The sequence below is a fragment of the Charadrius vociferus genome, unplaced genomic scaffold (genome assembly GCF_000708025.1).
Source record: "Charadrius vociferus isolate BGI_N301 unplaced genomic scaffold, ASM70802v2 scaffold566, whole genome shotgun sequence".
Taxonomy (NCBI): Eukaryota; Metazoa; Chordata; class Aves; order Charadriiformes; family Charadriidae; genus Charadrius; species Charadrius vociferus.
Window position 1 is genome coordinate 143,718 of NW_009649031.1, and position 18,417 is coordinate 162,134.

At 37.9% G+C, this 18,417-nt stretch overlaps 1 protein-coding gene across 1 annotated transcript in view; it reads left to right on the plus strand.

Moving 5' to 3' along the window:
- Positions 1–447: 447 nt before the first annotated feature.
- The window catches only part of XYLB (xylulokinase homolog (H. influenzae)), an 83,371-nt gene continuing 65,401 nt past the window's right edge, over positions 448–18,417 (plus strand). The window contains exons 1-12 of the mRNA XM_009887775.1: positions 448–465; positions 756–838; positions 1,759–1,828; positions 3,253–3,333; positions 5,082–5,168; positions 6,106–6,234; positions 7,515–7,580; positions 10,024–10,096; positions 14,194–14,312; positions 15,520–15,601; positions 16,632–16,672; positions 17,086–17,201. Of these exons, the coding sequence (XP_009886077.1) occupies positions 448–465; positions 756–838; positions 1,759–1,828; positions 3,253–3,333; positions 5,082–5,168; positions 6,106–6,234; positions 7,515–7,580; positions 10,024–10,096; positions 14,194–14,312; positions 15,520–15,601; positions 16,632–16,672; positions 17,086–17,201 (965 nt within the window). The remainder of the gene's footprint in view (positions 466–755; positions 839–1,758; positions 1,829–3,252; positions 3,334–5,081; positions 5,169–6,105; positions 6,235–7,514; positions 7,581–10,023; positions 10,097–14,193; positions 14,313–15,519; positions 15,602–16,631; positions 16,673–17,085; positions 17,202–18,417) is intronic.

Genomic DNA, 18,417 nt, shown 5'->3' on the forward strand with positions numbered 1-18,417 from the left:
CTTTAGAAGCAGTTTGCACTCTTCCTTGTTGAAATATGTGCAGAATGTGAGCTACGTTTTCGCTTTTCTTCTAGCCTGTTAATGTTTTTCTTCTGTTCTAGGTGACTTGAGTGAAGGTAGAGAAGGAAAGGTTGTGGTACTCTTCTAGTTTGTGCTTACAAGAAAGCTCAGCTTAAAGGAGTTACCCATTTGCGATGTTGCTTTCCATATGTTGCAAAAGTTCAGAACACACTTGTGTAACGCCGTCTGGGCTTTCCCAGGCTGGTAGAGTCTGATTTACTCACTATTTGGGGAGCAGAGAAGGTCCTCAGGGTATCCTAAGGGTCTGTTAGGTTCCTTGGTAAGACGGGGCAAAAAAAAATGAGAGGGGGGGAAAAAAAAGGCATATGGTACCTTTAATCTAAGGTACTGTGTTCTTTGGAGAAATTGGAAAAACTGGTTACCGTGATGCAAGCTACAAACCTGGTAATTTGTTTGCTGTTCTTTAGCACATGGCTGCATCTTGATCTTGTGTGATTAAGGAGAGAGAAAATGGGGCAGGAAACAAATATACATGTTGCTGAATAGATGGCACACTGGAAATTCACGTAATAACTTGTTTCACGTAAAATTGTTCCCATACTTTCAACAAGTTGTATGGATTGGGGTGATAGTCTTTCCCATTCCATCTGTGGGATCTTAATTATTAAAAATGAGTTATCAGTGCTATTTAATTAATGTTAGTTTTTGTTAACATCCTGTTTTATATCTTCTAGCTGAAAGTCATTGCTATTGATGAACAGCTGAGAGTCATTTATGAGGATAATGTTCATTTTGATAAAGATCTTCCGGAATTTAAGTAAGGCTTTTTGTATTTTACTTGGATTATATAATTTAGAACTTTGGAGATTGGGGGGGGGAGGGGGCTGTTGCTCTATTTGGTCTCATTGATATGCATGGAGACATGGAAGAAGTTCATTCCGTGTTCATGTTTTATATGTGGCAAGGGTAGCATATGCTCTTGCCTTCCTTGGTATGCAAATATGGCAAGAACTACCAACAGGAAATAAATTGGAAAAACCTACCCCGAAGTATTATGTATAAATAAACTGTTGTGGGTTGTTTGTGTTTTTTTTTTCTTTTGAAACTTCAGACTCGTGGACATGACTCTTTCTTTTTGGGATACAGAAGTAAGCACCGTCTCTGTGTCAGGGTGGAATGCTATGATAACAGCAAGTAAATTGCATGGGGGGAACTTCTGCAAGGCGTTCGGAGACAAATTCAGTGTTTCCAAATGTCCAATGGGATGTAGGATGACAGTATTTGTTTACTTCAGTTAATAAACTAGAAATCACAAATGTCATCATCTGTGGTCACAAGTTTCAATGAAATATGTTTATTTACTTGATGGTTTAACAGCAAAAGTTGAATTTCATCTTCTAGACTCAAGCCACTAATGGTGACAGTTAGGAAACTTAGAAATAACTATGAATTACACGGAGCCAATGAGCAGTATCAGCATTGGAGTCTATCACAGATCTGACTTCGGGATCAGAGCCTTTCCTTGCAAATTATTTGCTTTGCAATTGGGTCAAACATCTCTTATGTCACCTCCTAGGAGATGGCTTTTACTTTTTCAGGTCTCAAACACTGATCATATCCTTTCTCTTAACATAAAAGCATTGCAAACTCTCTTTGGTTATTAATAAAATCAAAGAACTTTGCTTGGCGGGGAAAAAATTGCTGAATTTACCAAGAGAAAATACTGTTTTTCTGTAGGACTCAAGGTGGAGTCTATATTCATGGTGACAGACTGACAGTCACTTCTCCAGTGCTAATGTGGGTCAAGGTATGTACAAGCTGTGTATAGTTCGACTTCTGCCTTGCTGTTACTGAAATGGAAATGTATTCCAAGCAATAGTGAAACTCATCATTCAAATCAACATAGTCCTTTTGCATGTATTCCATTTCTTTTAAGTGTTATTCTTTGTCTGTGGTATGCAAATATTAGTTATCAACAAACGTAGTGGAAGTTGCTAACATTTTGAGGGTTTTTTTTGTTTGTTTACTTGCTCGCTACTGTTACAGCATTGTACGTGTGATTAATCCTTTCCCAACTTTCCCTCTTTTGAAAAAAGGCTTTTCTTTTTTTTCCCTCATCTTGTTGTTTCGTATGCAAAAGGGGCAGCTGTCGATTTGCCTAGCTTAAATCTGTGTTTTTGTGGCATCCAGGTTACTTGCACTATTTTTTTAGAATGAGCTTTGCTAACCAATTAATGTCTCAAATGGTAAGTGGTTAAAGAGCAATTTATTCAGTGATTCCCAGTCACTTTGACTGGTGTTTATTTTGAAATACAACATTCTTTTCTATTTTAAAAGATGGCCTTCCTTGCTTCTGTGCAGATTCTGCAACACTTGCTCTCACGTGGTACTATGTAAATTTGTCTTACTAGTGTGTTTTGAATAGTTAAGGTATTTGAAAGATCACAGAACCCTCAGCTGGCGATCCACAGTAGTTAACAAAGGTTTGGTAAATTTGCTTGTGGTTGGTCTTTTGAACCATGATGAACAGGAACAGTTGTAATTATTAAATTAATAATATGATGATATAGGTGTACGATGTTTCTTGGGAAACTTTGAAGTCTTGCAATGGTCTGTGTGTCAAGATAGTCTGCAATGCTGATATGAATGAGACTATGTAAAGATAAATTAATTTTTGTTTTTGAACTTCAGGTAAATGTGGCAAGAAAAAAATTAACTTACATGCTTAAAGTGCGAAAATTCACTCAAATTAGCCTTATATTACAGAGACTCAGAGTTTTCAGCTGGGGTCAGTGATATTGAGGATACCTCACATCTTGTAGGTTGGGGTGCAGGGTGCGCCTTGTTAAGATTTCAGAGATTTCCAAAAGTAAGAACAGACAAAGACAATCCCGATTTGTGCCTGGCACTCTTAGAAGTGGCTTTTTAAGGAATTGGAATTCTTTAACTCTTGCCTCTTATTTAGGTTTCAAAGAATGGATCTTTGTGATTCAGCTTATTTAAAGATCTTTTTTTTCCTTGTGTGATTCAACTTTTCTTTTATGGACTTTTACTTAATAAATTAATTTATGCAGCTTCTTGAGAAGTCCATAGTCATTAGCTAATTTTTCATTATCTGCCAATGAAGTCTTATCAGTGATGACATGAATTTACTGTTTAATTCCAGAGATTGTGAGTATGCATAATTTGATAGCTCGTTACAGTCATTTTTGATTCTGTGTGTTCTTGTAGGCTCTGGATATGATTTTGGAAAAGATGAAGTCTTCGGGCTTTAACTTCTCTCAAGTCAGAGCTTTGTCTGGTGCTGGCCAGGTTAGTTTATTAAAAAAAAATAATCAGTCTTACTATATTTCTTCAATAGAGTATAAGACATAATGATAAATTTCATTTAAATAATTGTATCGCAGAAGACCATAATATGACATTGAGTAAGACCAAAACTTCTATATAAGCATCCATTAAAAGACACGTTCTTCAGGGGAACTTAAAACCTGAAGCACACAAAGCAATCACTCGTGGGTAGCGGGAATGGAGGATGATATTTACAGTGCAGCTGCTTAGGTTAGTATACTGCTAAACTAGTTGGTTTCCTGTTGTTTAAATTCTGTGTACATACATATTCTGAAATGACTGGGGTGATTTTGAGTTTCAGCATATCCAGGTGCTTGTGGAAATGGGTTAGAAAAAATAGTGAGGAGCACAGTTTGCTAAAGGCATAGTAACATCCTGTTGAGCACAGGTTTTGGTGACTGGGATAGAGATTTGCCTAAGAACAACAAAAACCAAATTATGATAATCTTTGATGCAGAAATGACAAAGATGCTGCCATGATTTAGCCTGTAGTGAATAATGCCATTTTTCTGAGCTTTATAAATCCCATCCTGACATTTAGTCAGTTAGCCAGTCTCCTAGTACTCTAGTGAAACAAGGAAGTCTTTTATAACTTTCACAGATGATATTCAGGGTGAGGACAGCACCAAAGCGATAGCTAATTCTGACGCACGAGGTTTAGGTTATTCATCTTGATATATCTGGGACTAATTAATCAAAGGCTCTTGCTTTGATCTCCATGTTTCATTGACTTCAGTTGGAAGTCTGAGCAAAATGTCTGAAAATCATAGCTGGTATCAAGGCTCTGTTATGAATTCTTCAGTGGAACAGAAGTTAGGGACTGCCAAGTAACCCCAGCTTACTCAAGTGAAAAAAGGAAATGCATTTCCACATTGCCCATATTCCCTTTATTTTAGCTGTCCTCCAACAGGTTGGGGGTATCAACTTGGTGCTATATTCACATTCTTTTGGGTAGAACAGATTCATTTAGTTGCCCCCTTCCAACTTAAATGCTCTCCTTTTTTTCTTTGAAAAACCTTGTCTTTATGCTGCGGATCACTGTGGAGGTGCACTGATGTGCCAGTGTTTGTCCCAAAGAAGGGACAAACTTGGTCTCGGTTGTCTGCAGAAACGGCAGAGAGATGTGAAATACAATCTGGGTGACACTGTGGTCAAGTACTCTGTGGGCAGGGGGTTCTCTGGGCACTTGGTGTCATCAGAACTGGATGGTGCTTTACAGTTTGCCTAGAGTGTCCCGCTGGTGCGTAACTAGAGATGCCTGGCTTGAGGAAGCTGCCTGAGAGACGGAGCTTATTTAACCTTCTCAGTATTATGCTGTCTGTTAGTGGTGACTGGGGCAGCCATGTAACTGAAGAATCTGTGCTGAAATAGCACAGAACTAGCAGTCTTGACTGTGGAGCCCTGGCTACAGCTCAAAAAGTCCTCAAAGTATCTAACGCCATGGATTAGCAGTATAATCATAGTTCCCAGTAGAAGTTGCTATAGTTCAAAATCATCATTGTCTCCTGACTCATACATTTTCTGGTTTAGTATATACTTTGTTTAATCTTAGAGAGTCTTTTAATGAGGTACTTGATTTGAAAAGGTTCATTTTCTTGGTCCTAGTGTAGAGAGAGTTCTCAGTCCCTTAAAGTTTGAAATTCAGATCAAGATATGAACTTTGTGGTTTGGGAGGGCATCTTCAGCTTCTGTTTCTGTACTTTCTACAGCAACATGGGAGTGTGTACTGGAAGAAAGGAAGTGTACAAATTTTAAAGAATGCATCATCTGAACTACCTTTACATCAGTCACTAAAGGTAATGTGCATGGAAGAGCTCTGAAGGGAGAGCTACGCTGTCCTTTTCGTGATCCTTACGCATTGCTTTTCTCCTTGCAAACCTTTTCTCTTGTTTGGCTGAGCTGCATGCCCCTGCAGCGTAAAGTGGAATGTACTGGTTATTCCTTCACCTCCAGGGCTTTTGACATTTTGTTTTCTCCCGAGTGACAGTATATACTGCTTTAAAAGCTTACAGGTGCCAGTGGGCGTCTCAGAATCTTTCTGTGTCAGAGTAACACCCTGTTTGTTCTTTTAGGAAATGTAATATTGTTGTAAACAACCTGTAAATATTTTACATTTTTTTAATATTTGTATTGACAAATAACTGTTGTTAAAAATACTATTGTACCTGAGTTTCCTTGCAGTGCTTGCGATTTCATTAGAAAATATTAAAAACCAAAAGACCAGGTTACACTTCTGTCTGAAAGGATGGAAGTGTAATGCTGTGTGGGCACAAACTCTTAACAAGTACATTGTTGAAGCTCCAAATGGTTATGCCAGTCATTAAAAAGAAATCTGTTAGTAGAGCTGCAGAAAGATAATCTGATTGTTTAGAGAGGAGTTCTAAAAGGCGGAGTCCTAAAAAGGAGTTCTAAACTTGTATAAAAGGGCCCAGGGCTTTGGCTACCAAAGGAGTGTACTGAGACATCGTGCTGCAGGGTATGTGAAGTAGACATCATGCGGCATGTTATGTCAAGTAATGGCAGAAAAAGCTGTTCACACCCTCTGGCTTGAAGTTTGGGTTAGGCTTTTCACCACTGACCAACATTCTGCCCAATATCTGCTTTCCTGTAATTATCAAGAGGAGACCAGAAGGCAGGTCAGAGAACTGAACTGTGAGCTGACATGTAGGTCTGCTGTATTGCTATTACTTCTTAGAGATGAGACTTACTAATAAAGGATATTGTTTGTTGCAGAGTTGTTTTTCTGTCAGTAACAGCCCCATCTGGATGGATTCTAGCACAGCTTCCCAGTGCAGCATGCTGGAAAAAGCCGTGGGGGGAGCAGAGCACCTAGCGAGTATCACTGGATCTCGAGCCTATGAGGTAAGGAGCAGATGGGAAGAAAGTCCTCAGCAGTATCCTGACAGAAACAATTCTGCCATTACGGTGGTGCCGCAGCAGGTAACTATCAGCCATTGACTATGAAAGAGAGAGTTTTTGAAGAAACTCCAACGGTACTGTGCTTTGCAGTGGTCTCACAAAGGAAGATGTGGAAATTTTAAAGTGAAATTGGGCAAACACTGGAAATTTTGCTGCAGGAAGCAGCTGGGGTGAACAGTTGCATTTGGCTAGTGGTTCCAAAATAGCGTTTGGTGGCCATGCTTACAGTCTCAGGGCCTGGTTCTCCCCTGGAAACTCCTGTGCAGCCAGATTTCCATTGGGATGGCAATCCGGTTTGTGTTACAAGTTTACTTGGGGTTATGAACTCCCTGTTTGCGGATCACTGCTTTAGGTTACTTCTGCAATTAAAAGATGGGCCTTTTAATGTCCCCTGAAGGCTAACAAGCAGCTGTTGACCTAGGAGAAGTGAGTTTCAGAAGTTCAGGATGCTATCAGAGAGTACCCTGTCACTCTTGTCCTCTTCCTGACACTTCCCTCTCTTGTAACAGTGACAGTGAGTTACGGAGTGGGAGCAGGGCTGCCCTCCAGGCATCTCAGCACCTGGCTACTCTTACTGTTGGGTCAACAGAATAAGGCTCTAACCTCCTAAATTGCTGATTCTGTTTTTGAATCATCATGCAAAGTCTTATGGCCAGTGATGAAATCAGACTTTGCATACTACTGACGGTTTATTTTTAACTTGCTAAAGGTTAAGGTTTCAGTGTTAGAAGTTTTCTGTTATTTGATATAATACATGGATGAAAAATAATTATTCTTACACCTATTATTAGCCTGTGCTGGAGTTGCTTCTTTGAATATGAAGCTTCTTGCTTTGCTTCCAATTCACCTGCCTCAGAGAGGTACATAGGTTGGGTAGCCTAAACCTTTTCAAGGATTTGAAGGCAGCATTTGAATTGTGCTGGTTCCTGTGCACAGAATAAGTGTGATTCATTCCATCGAAGTGTCATTTCTGAAATGTAAATTATGGATCGTAATGCTTTTTCACATGCTTTTTTTTTTTTGCAAAAGGTGAGCAAAATTCTCATAATGAGGCTATGCGTTATAGCCTGTTTAGTGCAGATTGCCTGCTGTGCGCTGACTTTCATCATGCATCAGGCAAATTAAATATCCAAAGTGCAATGTACTGAACTCATTACACCGAGTTAATGATTATTGACTCCATTTAGGGTTTGTGTTTCTAAGCATTTGCATTTCTTTCTCAGCGTTTTACAGGAAACCAGATAGCGAAGATTTACAGCCAGAATCCTGAGGTCTACATGCAAACTGAGGTTGGCTCAACTTCAATACACTTATTGGAAAACATAGTTGAAAATCTTTTAAAATTAATTTTGTGGGGATGTCAGACTTTTTTTGGTAAAGAGTGTTTTGATTCTTGTTTGGTTTTAAGATTAAAATTGAAAATTTGATTATTTTATTTTATTTTTGGTTTTGTTAAATTATTAGTCATTGGGCAGATAAAAATTGGGCATCAGTTTGATCTTGCATGTTTCATTTAGCATAGCAAGCTGCATTGGATCTTACCTTTGTGGAAGAAGTTTTAAAAACCAGACTTTCATTTGGGTGGTAATAAATTGTATGTACAGCAGTTCAAACACAAACGGGTAATTAAGCACACAGTTGAAATGTTCACACTTAGAACTGGCCATTTACATGCAGAAATGTGATTGCTCTGCCATACAAAGCTGGCACCCGTGCGGATGTGCGTAGGAAAAAGCCTGCAATTGATTCTAGACTTTTTAAATAGTTTTTCCCTTGAGGAGTTATTTTGATTCCATTGTTCCAAATGAATTGCATTGTGTAGTTGGTTGTCTTCTGATTTTTAATTTCGAGAAATCAGTTTGCAGTTCCATTATTGTTTCAGTTTGTTGAGTCTGCATCTAGCTGTGAGAGAAATGCCGTGGCTTGAAGCAAGGTGAAAACTCCGTACGCATATGATGTAAATGAGAGAAGGGCTTCTGTCTTGTGATTAGAATATGCCAAACATCCAGACCAGTAAAGCCAGGCTGCTCATGTTTCTGTATTGCTGCAGTTCTTGGTAGTATTGATCATAATTTTTTTGTGGCTTTTAAAATTGGACCCCTTGGGGACTTCATGCAGAAGTGAGTTTTGTAGTTGACTCTGTATTTTGTGGGATGATGCTTCCTTTTTTTTTTTTTTTTTCCCATTGTTTTCTTTCTAGGTATGTGTTCTAGAACTTTATGCTAGTAAGCAATGGGGTGAAACAGAGCACTAATACAGTCTGATCATAAGCTTAAGACTAAATTTGGAGAAAAATGCGTTAGTGGAGGGGAAGTGGGTGCGTGGAACTGAGAACTAGTCAGACCAAGCTTGTGGCTGGTTGTGTTTGTGGCACCTGTTAGCAATAAAGGATATGCAAGACGTTGTGTTCATGCACAACATCTCTATGCCAGAATTGTTCTTGGGAAACCTCAGGAAGTACTTAGCAGCTCAGCAGTCTCAATGACATGTGGAAGGTGGATGTTTTTCCTTCTTTAGGTCAGCTTGCTAAACTGGCTGATTCACAGTTTAACTTCATCCTTTCCCTTCCATTTCAGGCAGCTAGTGCCTGTTGGGGTGCCACAGAAGGTAGGCTTTCGTTATCTAAGCACAATGTGAAATATTCTTGGGGAGAGACAGATGAAGAGCAAGTGCATCATTAAGTTTCCTGGCCATTATAACCACCCCTCAGAGCTCTGTCTATAGTCTGTCTTTGAATGCTGTGGGAAGCAGTGGTTTTGTGATCGTTAATAAAAAATGTGTCACTGCTGGTTCACTCGACTGGTAGAGGTTTGATTTTGATTAGTTATTGGGTGACAATCATATTACTTGTTCATTAGAGCACACAATGAGAAATTTGTCAGCTTTTACGCCAGCTTCTTGGGAACAGATAATACTTGATCCTGTAGAAAGCTTGGTGGTAGCCAGTTAACTTGGTAGTTTGCCTAGCAGATTTGAAGTGGAAGCAAGTTCGTATTGGATCAGTGTGTTGTGTAATGTGGCCGGGGCATTTGCCGGTATTAGAAGCCCTACAGCTGGATTTAATGGGTTGTTGGAACATACCCTGAGGCAGAGCTGCAGGTAGAGGTTCAGTTCAAAGCTGATTATTACCAGCTCCTGGGAGTAACTCCTGGGAGGTCTGCGGTCTCAGCTGGGAGGAAGGTAAGAATTCGTGTAAAAGTGCTAGTAGAACTTTGCCAGGGCTGCAAAAAAACTTACAGACTTGTGCTCTGGGTTCCCCAGTGCATGGTTTCTGGGCATTTCCCCTGGTGTCACCATACAGGGGGTGATTGGTGTTGGGTTTGGTTTTGTTTTTCCCCTTTAGTAGGTGTTTTTTCTTTAAATGAGATTCTGTGATACACCGAAGTCGTGAATTAATTCACGATAACATAAAGTATGCTAGTATGCTAGGTGTATTTTCCATGTTTCAGAATGCAAAGCTATTAACAGCTTTTATCATGGGGTTACTTTTAGATTGATATCTGCAGTATTACTTAGGCAGTAAGATAGAACTGAATAATCCTTCTAGGTGTATTTTTTTGTGCTTTCTGTGCCTAACATTAAGCATCTATTAACATTTGCTGCTTCCAGTTACTTAATCGTTTACTTTTCTTGTAGTGAATATTGATGGGACACACTATCTCACACTTTTTTTTTTTAAGTGAATACTGATGGAACTTACTATCTCACACTTTTTTTTTTTTTTATTTTCAGAGAATCTCTTTGGTTAGTAGTTTTGCAGCTTCCCTTTTCCTAGGAGCTTATGCACCTATCGATTACAGTGATGGTAAGTGTGGGGCATTTCTCGCGGTAACAATTCAACAAGGAAATTTTCCTTTCCATCCCCACCTCACATAAAAGGGGGACAGGGTCTCTGCTACTTATTTTCAGTCTTTAATGACAAGTATATTAGATTTTAAGCTAAGTTATTCCTTTCCATTTGTTGATAGTCTTGATAGTGCTGTCACCTGTGCTTATTTATCCCCATCATACTATGATTCCCATTTCTACAAAATGGATCCACAGATGATATTCTTCAATGAAATTGTACCTTTTTTCATTGCTCTATGATGTCTACAGGAATGTTGAAATATCTATTTAAAAGCATGAAAAGTTGTGGATTTTTTAGCTAGACTTCATAGTTCTGATGTTTGTTCTTTGGTTTTGCTGGTATAACTCTGAGTTGCGCAGGATGTGAACAAGATGTATATTGTGATTATTTTTCCCTTACCTAACTGGAGTATGGATCTGCAACAGAAATATCATCTCAAAATGAACCAGAGAAAAAAGCATAAACCAAGCAAAAAAATCCTAAACTCAGTTAAATAACATTTTAACCTTCCATATCTCTCTATTCATCATAACAAAGACAAAAAAGGGACAAGGCTAGTGTCTCTCTTTCCTGGTGTGTGTTATCTCAGTTACCCAGCTTTGGCAATTACAAAGGAAACCATCTTCCTGGGAGCTGTGCTGTTATTTCTAAATAGCATTTTTGATTCCTGCTCTGAAACTTAGAGAAGATGTATTTCGGAGCCGAAAGGTTAGATAACAAGGCTCTCTAAGGAAATTTTGCATTCTAGAGCCGCAGTTGACACCCATCTATTAAGACCAACTAATTTTTTCTCCTTTGTTGTTCAATCAAAGCTCATAGGAAAAGGCATGACACCTCCATTTTAGCTAATGGACAACTTATTCAATATCAGATCTCCCACTTATACTTGAGACCTCAAGAACTGCAAGGCAATCCATGCTTGTTTTGCAGCAGTTGTGAGATTATTACATCTATCTTCTGGTCCTGTTCTGTTAGCCATGTATTTTCACAGCTAAATTTTATTTTTTTTGTGTGTCATTTGCAACAAGAACTATTTGGAGATTTGTACTTTGCTTCTCAGTAGGCCCAAATACAGAGCACTCCAGCCTCTTAGTAACCCACAGAACGAGCTCATGTCCTGCGTTTCAAATAGAGATGATGAGATCTCCAGGGTACTTTTTCTGATAAAGAATTATGTTGACTTGTTATTTTTCAGTGAGAGTGAAGTGTTAATTTTGATTCAAATTTTTAAAAATATAAGCATTAAAAAATATATTGGTTGGGTTTTTTCCTTCCTTTTTTTTTTTTTTTTTTTTTTGTAAATCCATGCTGCTTCATTTTTGGAACACGCAAATTTCTGTGTTTGGTTGAAACCCAGAACATTTTAAACTAAAGAAAATGAAAATTTGCTTCACTGGGAAATTTTCTTAGAAAATGTGTTGCATCTTTCAAACAGCTCTAGGAGAGCCTGTTCTGTTACACCTCTGGATATTTATGGAACTTGAATAAATGTTATCTACTGTTCAGAGCATGTAAAATTATTAAATCTTTGTGTGAAAAAAAGATAAGAGAACTAAGCAGGATGTTATAGTTCTCTTTACAAGACAAAAGATTTTTCGTCATTGTAAGCTATATTTTGTCTTGTTCGTTCTTTTCTTCTGCTAACATAATGAGAGAGAATTCTAATTCCAGTAATAAAATATAATTATAATGTATGCAGTAGTTATTTGGTTCCAGCTGAAAAACTTGTTTTCTTGTCATTTACGATTTCTTGCAATTCACTTGATCTTTTACATTGCACCTGTATATTGTAGTTTAAGATGCATCTCTCAAAATAATGTTCAGATAATAGACCTATTCTTCATTTCTGTAGGTTTAACTTCAGGTCATATCGTCTTTAAAAGACCCTGTCAAATTGTATAGCTCTGCACAATAACTTATCTCTTTAAATTTGCAGGTTATTGTAGGAAATGTGCTATTCAGTTTCAGGATTTTTTCTTTTTTTCTTTTTAAAGGTCCAATCTCGTAAGGTTCAAATCACTCCTCATGAATGGCTGAGCACCCTGGGTGATTGATTTTAAAAAAATCAAATTACGTTCTAGTGGAATGAAGAATGATTTTCATTTATATTGTGCAGATGTTAAAAGTAAGATACATTTGGGACCTAAACAACTTGAACACTTGAGGCATTGTTTCTTTTAGAAGACACCTTAAAGAACAGCTATTCAGTTCTTGACCTAGAGAAGCTTTATCTTTTGAAATGCTTTTCTAAGAGCCTTAGGCAAATCATAGCTTAGCATACTTGTTTTTGTTGTTCTATCAAACAAGGACGCTTTGAACTGAAGCCTTTTCAAAGGGAAGTGTGGTGGGCTGAATTTACTTCTCATGTAGCTTTCGTGGTGTCAGCAGAGTTACGCTGCTTATGATTTTAGCTCACTGAAAAGGCAATCCAGAGTGCTGTAATACAGACGCACTTAACTGTTTATCAATGTATGCAAATATTGATCTTTAGTTTGTTGATTAATAAAACCAGTTAGTCTGCATTGTTTGGTCTTTGTAATGAAATTGTTTGGTGTGGTGTGTGGTGTGTTTTTTGTTCCCCCCCCCCCAGCTTTGAAGCACTTATACTTTTGTATATGTAGTAAATCTTAGTAAGTCCTGATTGTACTCCTGGTCATTTTATGTTAAAAGTCAGTGATGCTTGCAGTGAAGTACTGATTCCTAGTCATCCCTTTCCTCAGTTCTTACTAGACCGTGGCCTTCGCTATTGACCTTTGGAGTGACAAGTCAAAGGGCTGCCTTTGATTTTTTTTTTTTCTTCTTTTTTTTTTGTTTTTCCTTACTTCTGAGATTATGACTTATTTGATATGTTAAACGTAGCAGTGTAGATTGTGACCAGAGGTGCTTGAGTTAGGAAATCACTGTGCATCACTCCCTGTATAATCAAAGGAGAAAGAGAAGCAGTGTCAGGGAACATTTGGCTCTGGTCTTTGTTTTGCACTGACTAGAGATTCTCATGCAAGTGCCCACAGTTGGGTAGGATGAATCCAGGCCAACAGGTTAATAGTTCTTGTAAAACAGTTGTTTTGCATCTTTTAAATGAGTTTCTGAGGGTGGGGTAAACTATCTCATCTTTCTTTTTTCAGGGCATATTAAAGTCTTTGTGCAACTATATCAACTGGTTAATAAACTGAAGTGTTCTTTCTATATGATATAAACTTAGGCCTTTTCAGTTATAAAGGTTAGTGTTTTTCCTGCTTTATGCAGAAAAGGTTGGGCGCTGTCCTTATGTCTTGCAAAATTGCATTGGAGGATACTGGTTAATTGTTTCTCTAGGCTTGCAGGAGGGAAAAATGATTTTTTTTTTTCAAAGAACCACAGAAAACAAAACCTGACGTTTCTCTAGTAAAATTCCTGTTTATTTAACTTTTCTGTTGCTCACTGGGTAATTTGATTTAGCAAAGGGGTTCTTGGCCTTTTAAATTAGGGACTTTTCCAGGAAAATTTCAAGATTCATGTATTTCCTCGTAGAAAGGCTTGTTTTTTTTGTGACTTCTAAGCCTTTGTTTGGTCATCTGAAGAAGGAAACATTGATATCAAGGAAGATTAGTCAGCATGGATTTAGATGCTTAAATGATACTCTAGAAGTAGTGTAAAGCCATAACAGCCAGGGGGCAATTTCTTCATTGGTAGGTCTCCTGAGCATGACACATCTTCAAATGACATTGCTGCATCACCATTAGGTAGCTGTAGTGAAGTCTTTGTCTAAGGTGGAAGATATGGGGACGGGTTGATTGGGAGGCATCCATGTTCTTCCTTTTGCTCTTGATTTGGGAATAACTGAATTATCTAGTGCAGTGTGCATCAGAGAAGCCTTCTCTGCTGCCTTTACAGGTGAAAGCTATCCAGAGGCTGAATCATCAATATCCTTTATGCTTAGAAGAGGTGTAAAGATTCTCTTTGAATGTAAAATATCCATAAATTTTCTGTTGCCTGTAATGAGATGGAATTTTCTGATACAGTACTATCTTCTGTTTAATGATATATGCCTCTTGTTTTGATCTGTCTTGTAGGTTCTGGTATGAACTTGCTGCAGATTTGGGAAAAGGTATGGTCAGCGTCCTGCCTTGATGCTTGTGCACCTGGATTAGAGGAGAAACTAGGATGCCCTGTACCATCCCATTCAGTCCTGGTATGTGCCTGTCTAGAAGAGTTGTAAGCAACAAATAGAGCTTTGTGCTGAGGGTTCTGTTAATAGTACTTTCTTGGAGTGTACTTGTGTGTGCGCGCAAGTGTGCATGCACAGACATCCTCAGAGCTATGCTGCTTGATTTAGTATTTCCAGGCGTGTTGTGAATATGTATGCCAGAGCAGAAACAGACATCTTTGAAAACTGAGTGGTAGCTGGTGTTTGTTGTAGCTTTCATCATTGGTCACCTTTGGTTTCTTGCATGCCCTGAGCTATGATGAGAAAACTCTTGGTAGATGCTCCAGGGATAAGAATCTTTGGGGTCTCCCTTCATGCCCACAAACACCTGGTCACTGCAGAACTGTGCACGGTATTTATTACTGCAGAAACAGAGCCCAACATTTGCATTTCTTGACAGGGACCTTGTTTTAAACCGTTTGTAAAGTTAATGAGGTAATCTTTGTGAATAATTTGGGATATTTAAAGCTCCTCAGTTCATGTAGCGTAATGGTGAAATCAAATCAAGCCACGCATCTCTTAGAGTAAATGAATTTAGTCTTACTACCCAGCACAAAACGAGCTATTGCTTTTGCTGTTGCACATGTAGGAGGGTGTAGATACCCATCGCTTGATCCATCTGAATTCAGTGCTGATCTTCTGAAATGGAGAGGAACGTACAAAAAATCCTTATAAATGTCCTTATATTTTTTATGTATAGTTTTCTTCTGTTTTTTTTCTCTATGGCTATCAAATGTGGCTTAAAAGAATACAGTTCTTGACCCCTAAAATAATAGGGGTCATATTCCAGCATTTGCTGTTGTGATGTATATTAATGTTGTGTTTCCTCTTATGTTTGCATTGAATTTCTAATTTCTATGTATTAATATTCATGTATGTGTGCAAAATAGATGGTTGTGCTCATGTTACTTGATGTGAATAATGGGAGAGAGACCCAAAGCTAAAATGCTACTATTTACTTAACCTATTTCAAAGTCTAATCAGAGGGTATTTCTGTGAGGTTCTCAACAACAAAAAAAAATGGGTTCAAAATCTTTAAAATATTAATTCGTACCTTAAGTACACAGAAATTATTATTACAGCTGCTGTGGGTTTTTTTCGGTTCTATGTTATAACACATTGTGTCGTACATTGTAAGATTACTTTCCATTTTTTTGAGCTTTTTTCCTTCTCTCTCCCTTTCTTTCCTTAGGGACCCATTTCTCCATATTATAGTCAGCGTTATGGGTTTAGCCCAGACTGTAAAATAGTAGCATTTACAGGAGACAATCCAGGTGAGATGATTAAATGTATAAGATTCAGTGAGTATGATTATGTACGTACTAAAATTCTAAATCAATCTTATTGATTCTCAGATGCTCCCTATACAGGGAAAGAATTTTGTGTTTATCAGCATTAATACCTTTTTCCAACAGCCTTCCATCACTGGTTCTTCTGAGGTGTAGACATCTGGGGTAAGCTGGGTATGACAAATGAATTCTCTTTTGCTTAGTAATTAGAGGTGACTTCGTTTGCCTCTTGATAACTTCAGTGTTGCTTTGCCTGCCCCTGAGAAACTATTCTTACTATGAACTGCTAACATTTTAACTTAGAAAATATAAATTAAAAAAAATTGCTGCTGTATCTTTTCAAACAATAAAGGTGGAGATGGACCTCGTAAGCTTTCTGTAAGTATTAGAGCTGTCCTTTTGTCAGACTGATAGATCTTAGTGTAAGGGAAGGTGTTAATTTAGGGTTAGTTTTTTGAATCCTGGAGACTTGTTTCAGCGTAGATCGAAGTCGTCTGTTTCTCAAGACTGTGAAAATAAAATACTTATCTGTATTACAGTAGCATATGCAGGTTTGAATCAAAATGGAGACTTCATTGTGGTATATTTTTACATTAATATTCTGGGAGATGGTTAAACTTTGCATTTCCCAAAAGTCCAGTTTTTCTTCTTGAGATTAAAATCCAGCTTAGTCCAATAAATATGTGAGTAGTCTGATGTAAGTGGGAGTGTTTCTCCTTTAAAGAGTGTTGTTAAGTAAGGGGGCACTGTATTTAAAACCTGAACACAAAAAACATTAGAGAATCATGCAGTTCTGTAGTCTTTTGACTTGAACGTTTTGATTGTGTTAAAAATCACTCCCTCACCCAGACACGTTGCCCATTTTTTACAGTGTATAGGCCAAGTCCATCATGAGCATATTTGCCATTTATATTGTACTTTGAGATGGTGAATATGATGTATTATGATGTCTCGTGCAACATGCTATAGTTGCGTCAAACGAGTAACATTTTATCTGGTGTTCTGACTCTTTCAGCATCATTGGCAGGGATGAGGCTTCAAGAAGGAGATATTGCGGTAAGTCAAAACATATTCCCGGAAACTGTCCATATTCCCGGATAAATGAAATAGATAAAATGTAAAATAGCTGCAGGTTATCAGTTAAACTTATGTGCTAGTGTTGATTTTCGGTATATTGGATTCACACTGTTTTATTTCTATCAATCTGTAAGCTGCCTGAAAGATTTTAAGTAAACTCTTGTGACTATTTTTAACTAATGCTCCAGACATTAAAACCTAAGTCTCCATCTAGTATGTATTTCACTGGTGTGACAACCTAAGTCAGAGCTAGCTTCAACACAAATCCAATTGACTTAATGTGTAATTTAAAAACAATTAGTGGTAATAACAAATGGTTTTAATTTAATTTCTGTATTGCTTTCCATGCACATTGTGATAACGCTTCAATTATTTTTTTTTTTCCCCTCCAGATTAGCCTTGGCACAAGTGACACATTGTTTCTGTGGATCCAAGAACCAACTCCTGCCTTAGAAGGTCATATCCTCTGCAATCCTGTTGATTCTCAAACATATATGGCACTTCTATGGTAATATAATTTATTTTTTTGTACATCTGGGATCAATAATATATATTTCTCTCTCTGTGTTAGCGTTTTTTATTTCTTTTGCAAAATGATAATGAATAGAACATTCAGCATTCTGTACGGTATATGGCAATCTATTGCCGAAACTGTTGCATCAACATTATAGCATTCCTATTGTTTAATTTGAGTAACTGAAACTGCAGTGTTGTGGAGGATAAACTCTCATGGCAATAAAAAGCTGAAATTATGTTTATGTATACATAGAGCCAGTTCACTATGAATCTAAGGTAATACATTTAATGTACAGAATAACAATCTTTTGAAATACAATAATGTGAAATGTCAGAAGCTTGACCAGACTATATAAATCTGTGCTCTTCTAGTGGCCCACAGGGGACATAACAGGACAGGTGGAGACTCCCTTTTCATAGAAGACTATAATCAGTGGTGTTCAGGGACATATTAGGCCGTGCACGTGGAAAATACTGAGATCTCGAGAAGCCCAGCTGAGAGAATGATCCTCATGGTAGCTTTTGGCTGGTATGATTTGGGAATTGTTTGGCCCCTCGCCAGACAAGTAGGTGGGAAGATGGCATGAAGCTGTTTTTTTCTCACTGAGTCACGGTCTTCAGTGACTGTATTCAACTTCCAAAATGGGTCGTAGTATTTAGGCAAATATTTACAAATAATATGCAGATAAATTTTGTGTCTAAATCCCCTGCATTGTAGGTGCTTGTAAGTCAAAACCTCAGCAAAGCTCAAATCTGCCCTTTAGCTGTAATGTTGAGTCTTACCTGTACAGTAACAGGATACTGTAGATGACAGTGGCAACTCTTCATGAAGTTGAGTTCAAAAGCATGAAGTCAATTGCAAGTTACTGAGTTTCATAGTATGATTTCCCAGCAGTTGGGTTTTTTTTTAAAAGTTTTACATTCAAGTTTCTCATTTTCCCCAATATTTTTCCTCACTGTTGCTGTGTGTAAGAGCTGTGTAAACAAACTGTTTGTAATATAAAAGGAGATGCTGAGGCATTTTTCTGAATAACTGTTAATACTGCCGTTCTTTTACTGCAGGCTAGTATGTGCAGAAGCCCAAACCTGCTTTTCAGAACACAAGATATTTCTGTAGCTGTGCAGATATAAAGAGTTCCTGTTCCCTCTGCCTAGCAATTTCTACCCTGACACTGCCCTGACACCAATGCCCCGTTTTAATAAAATAA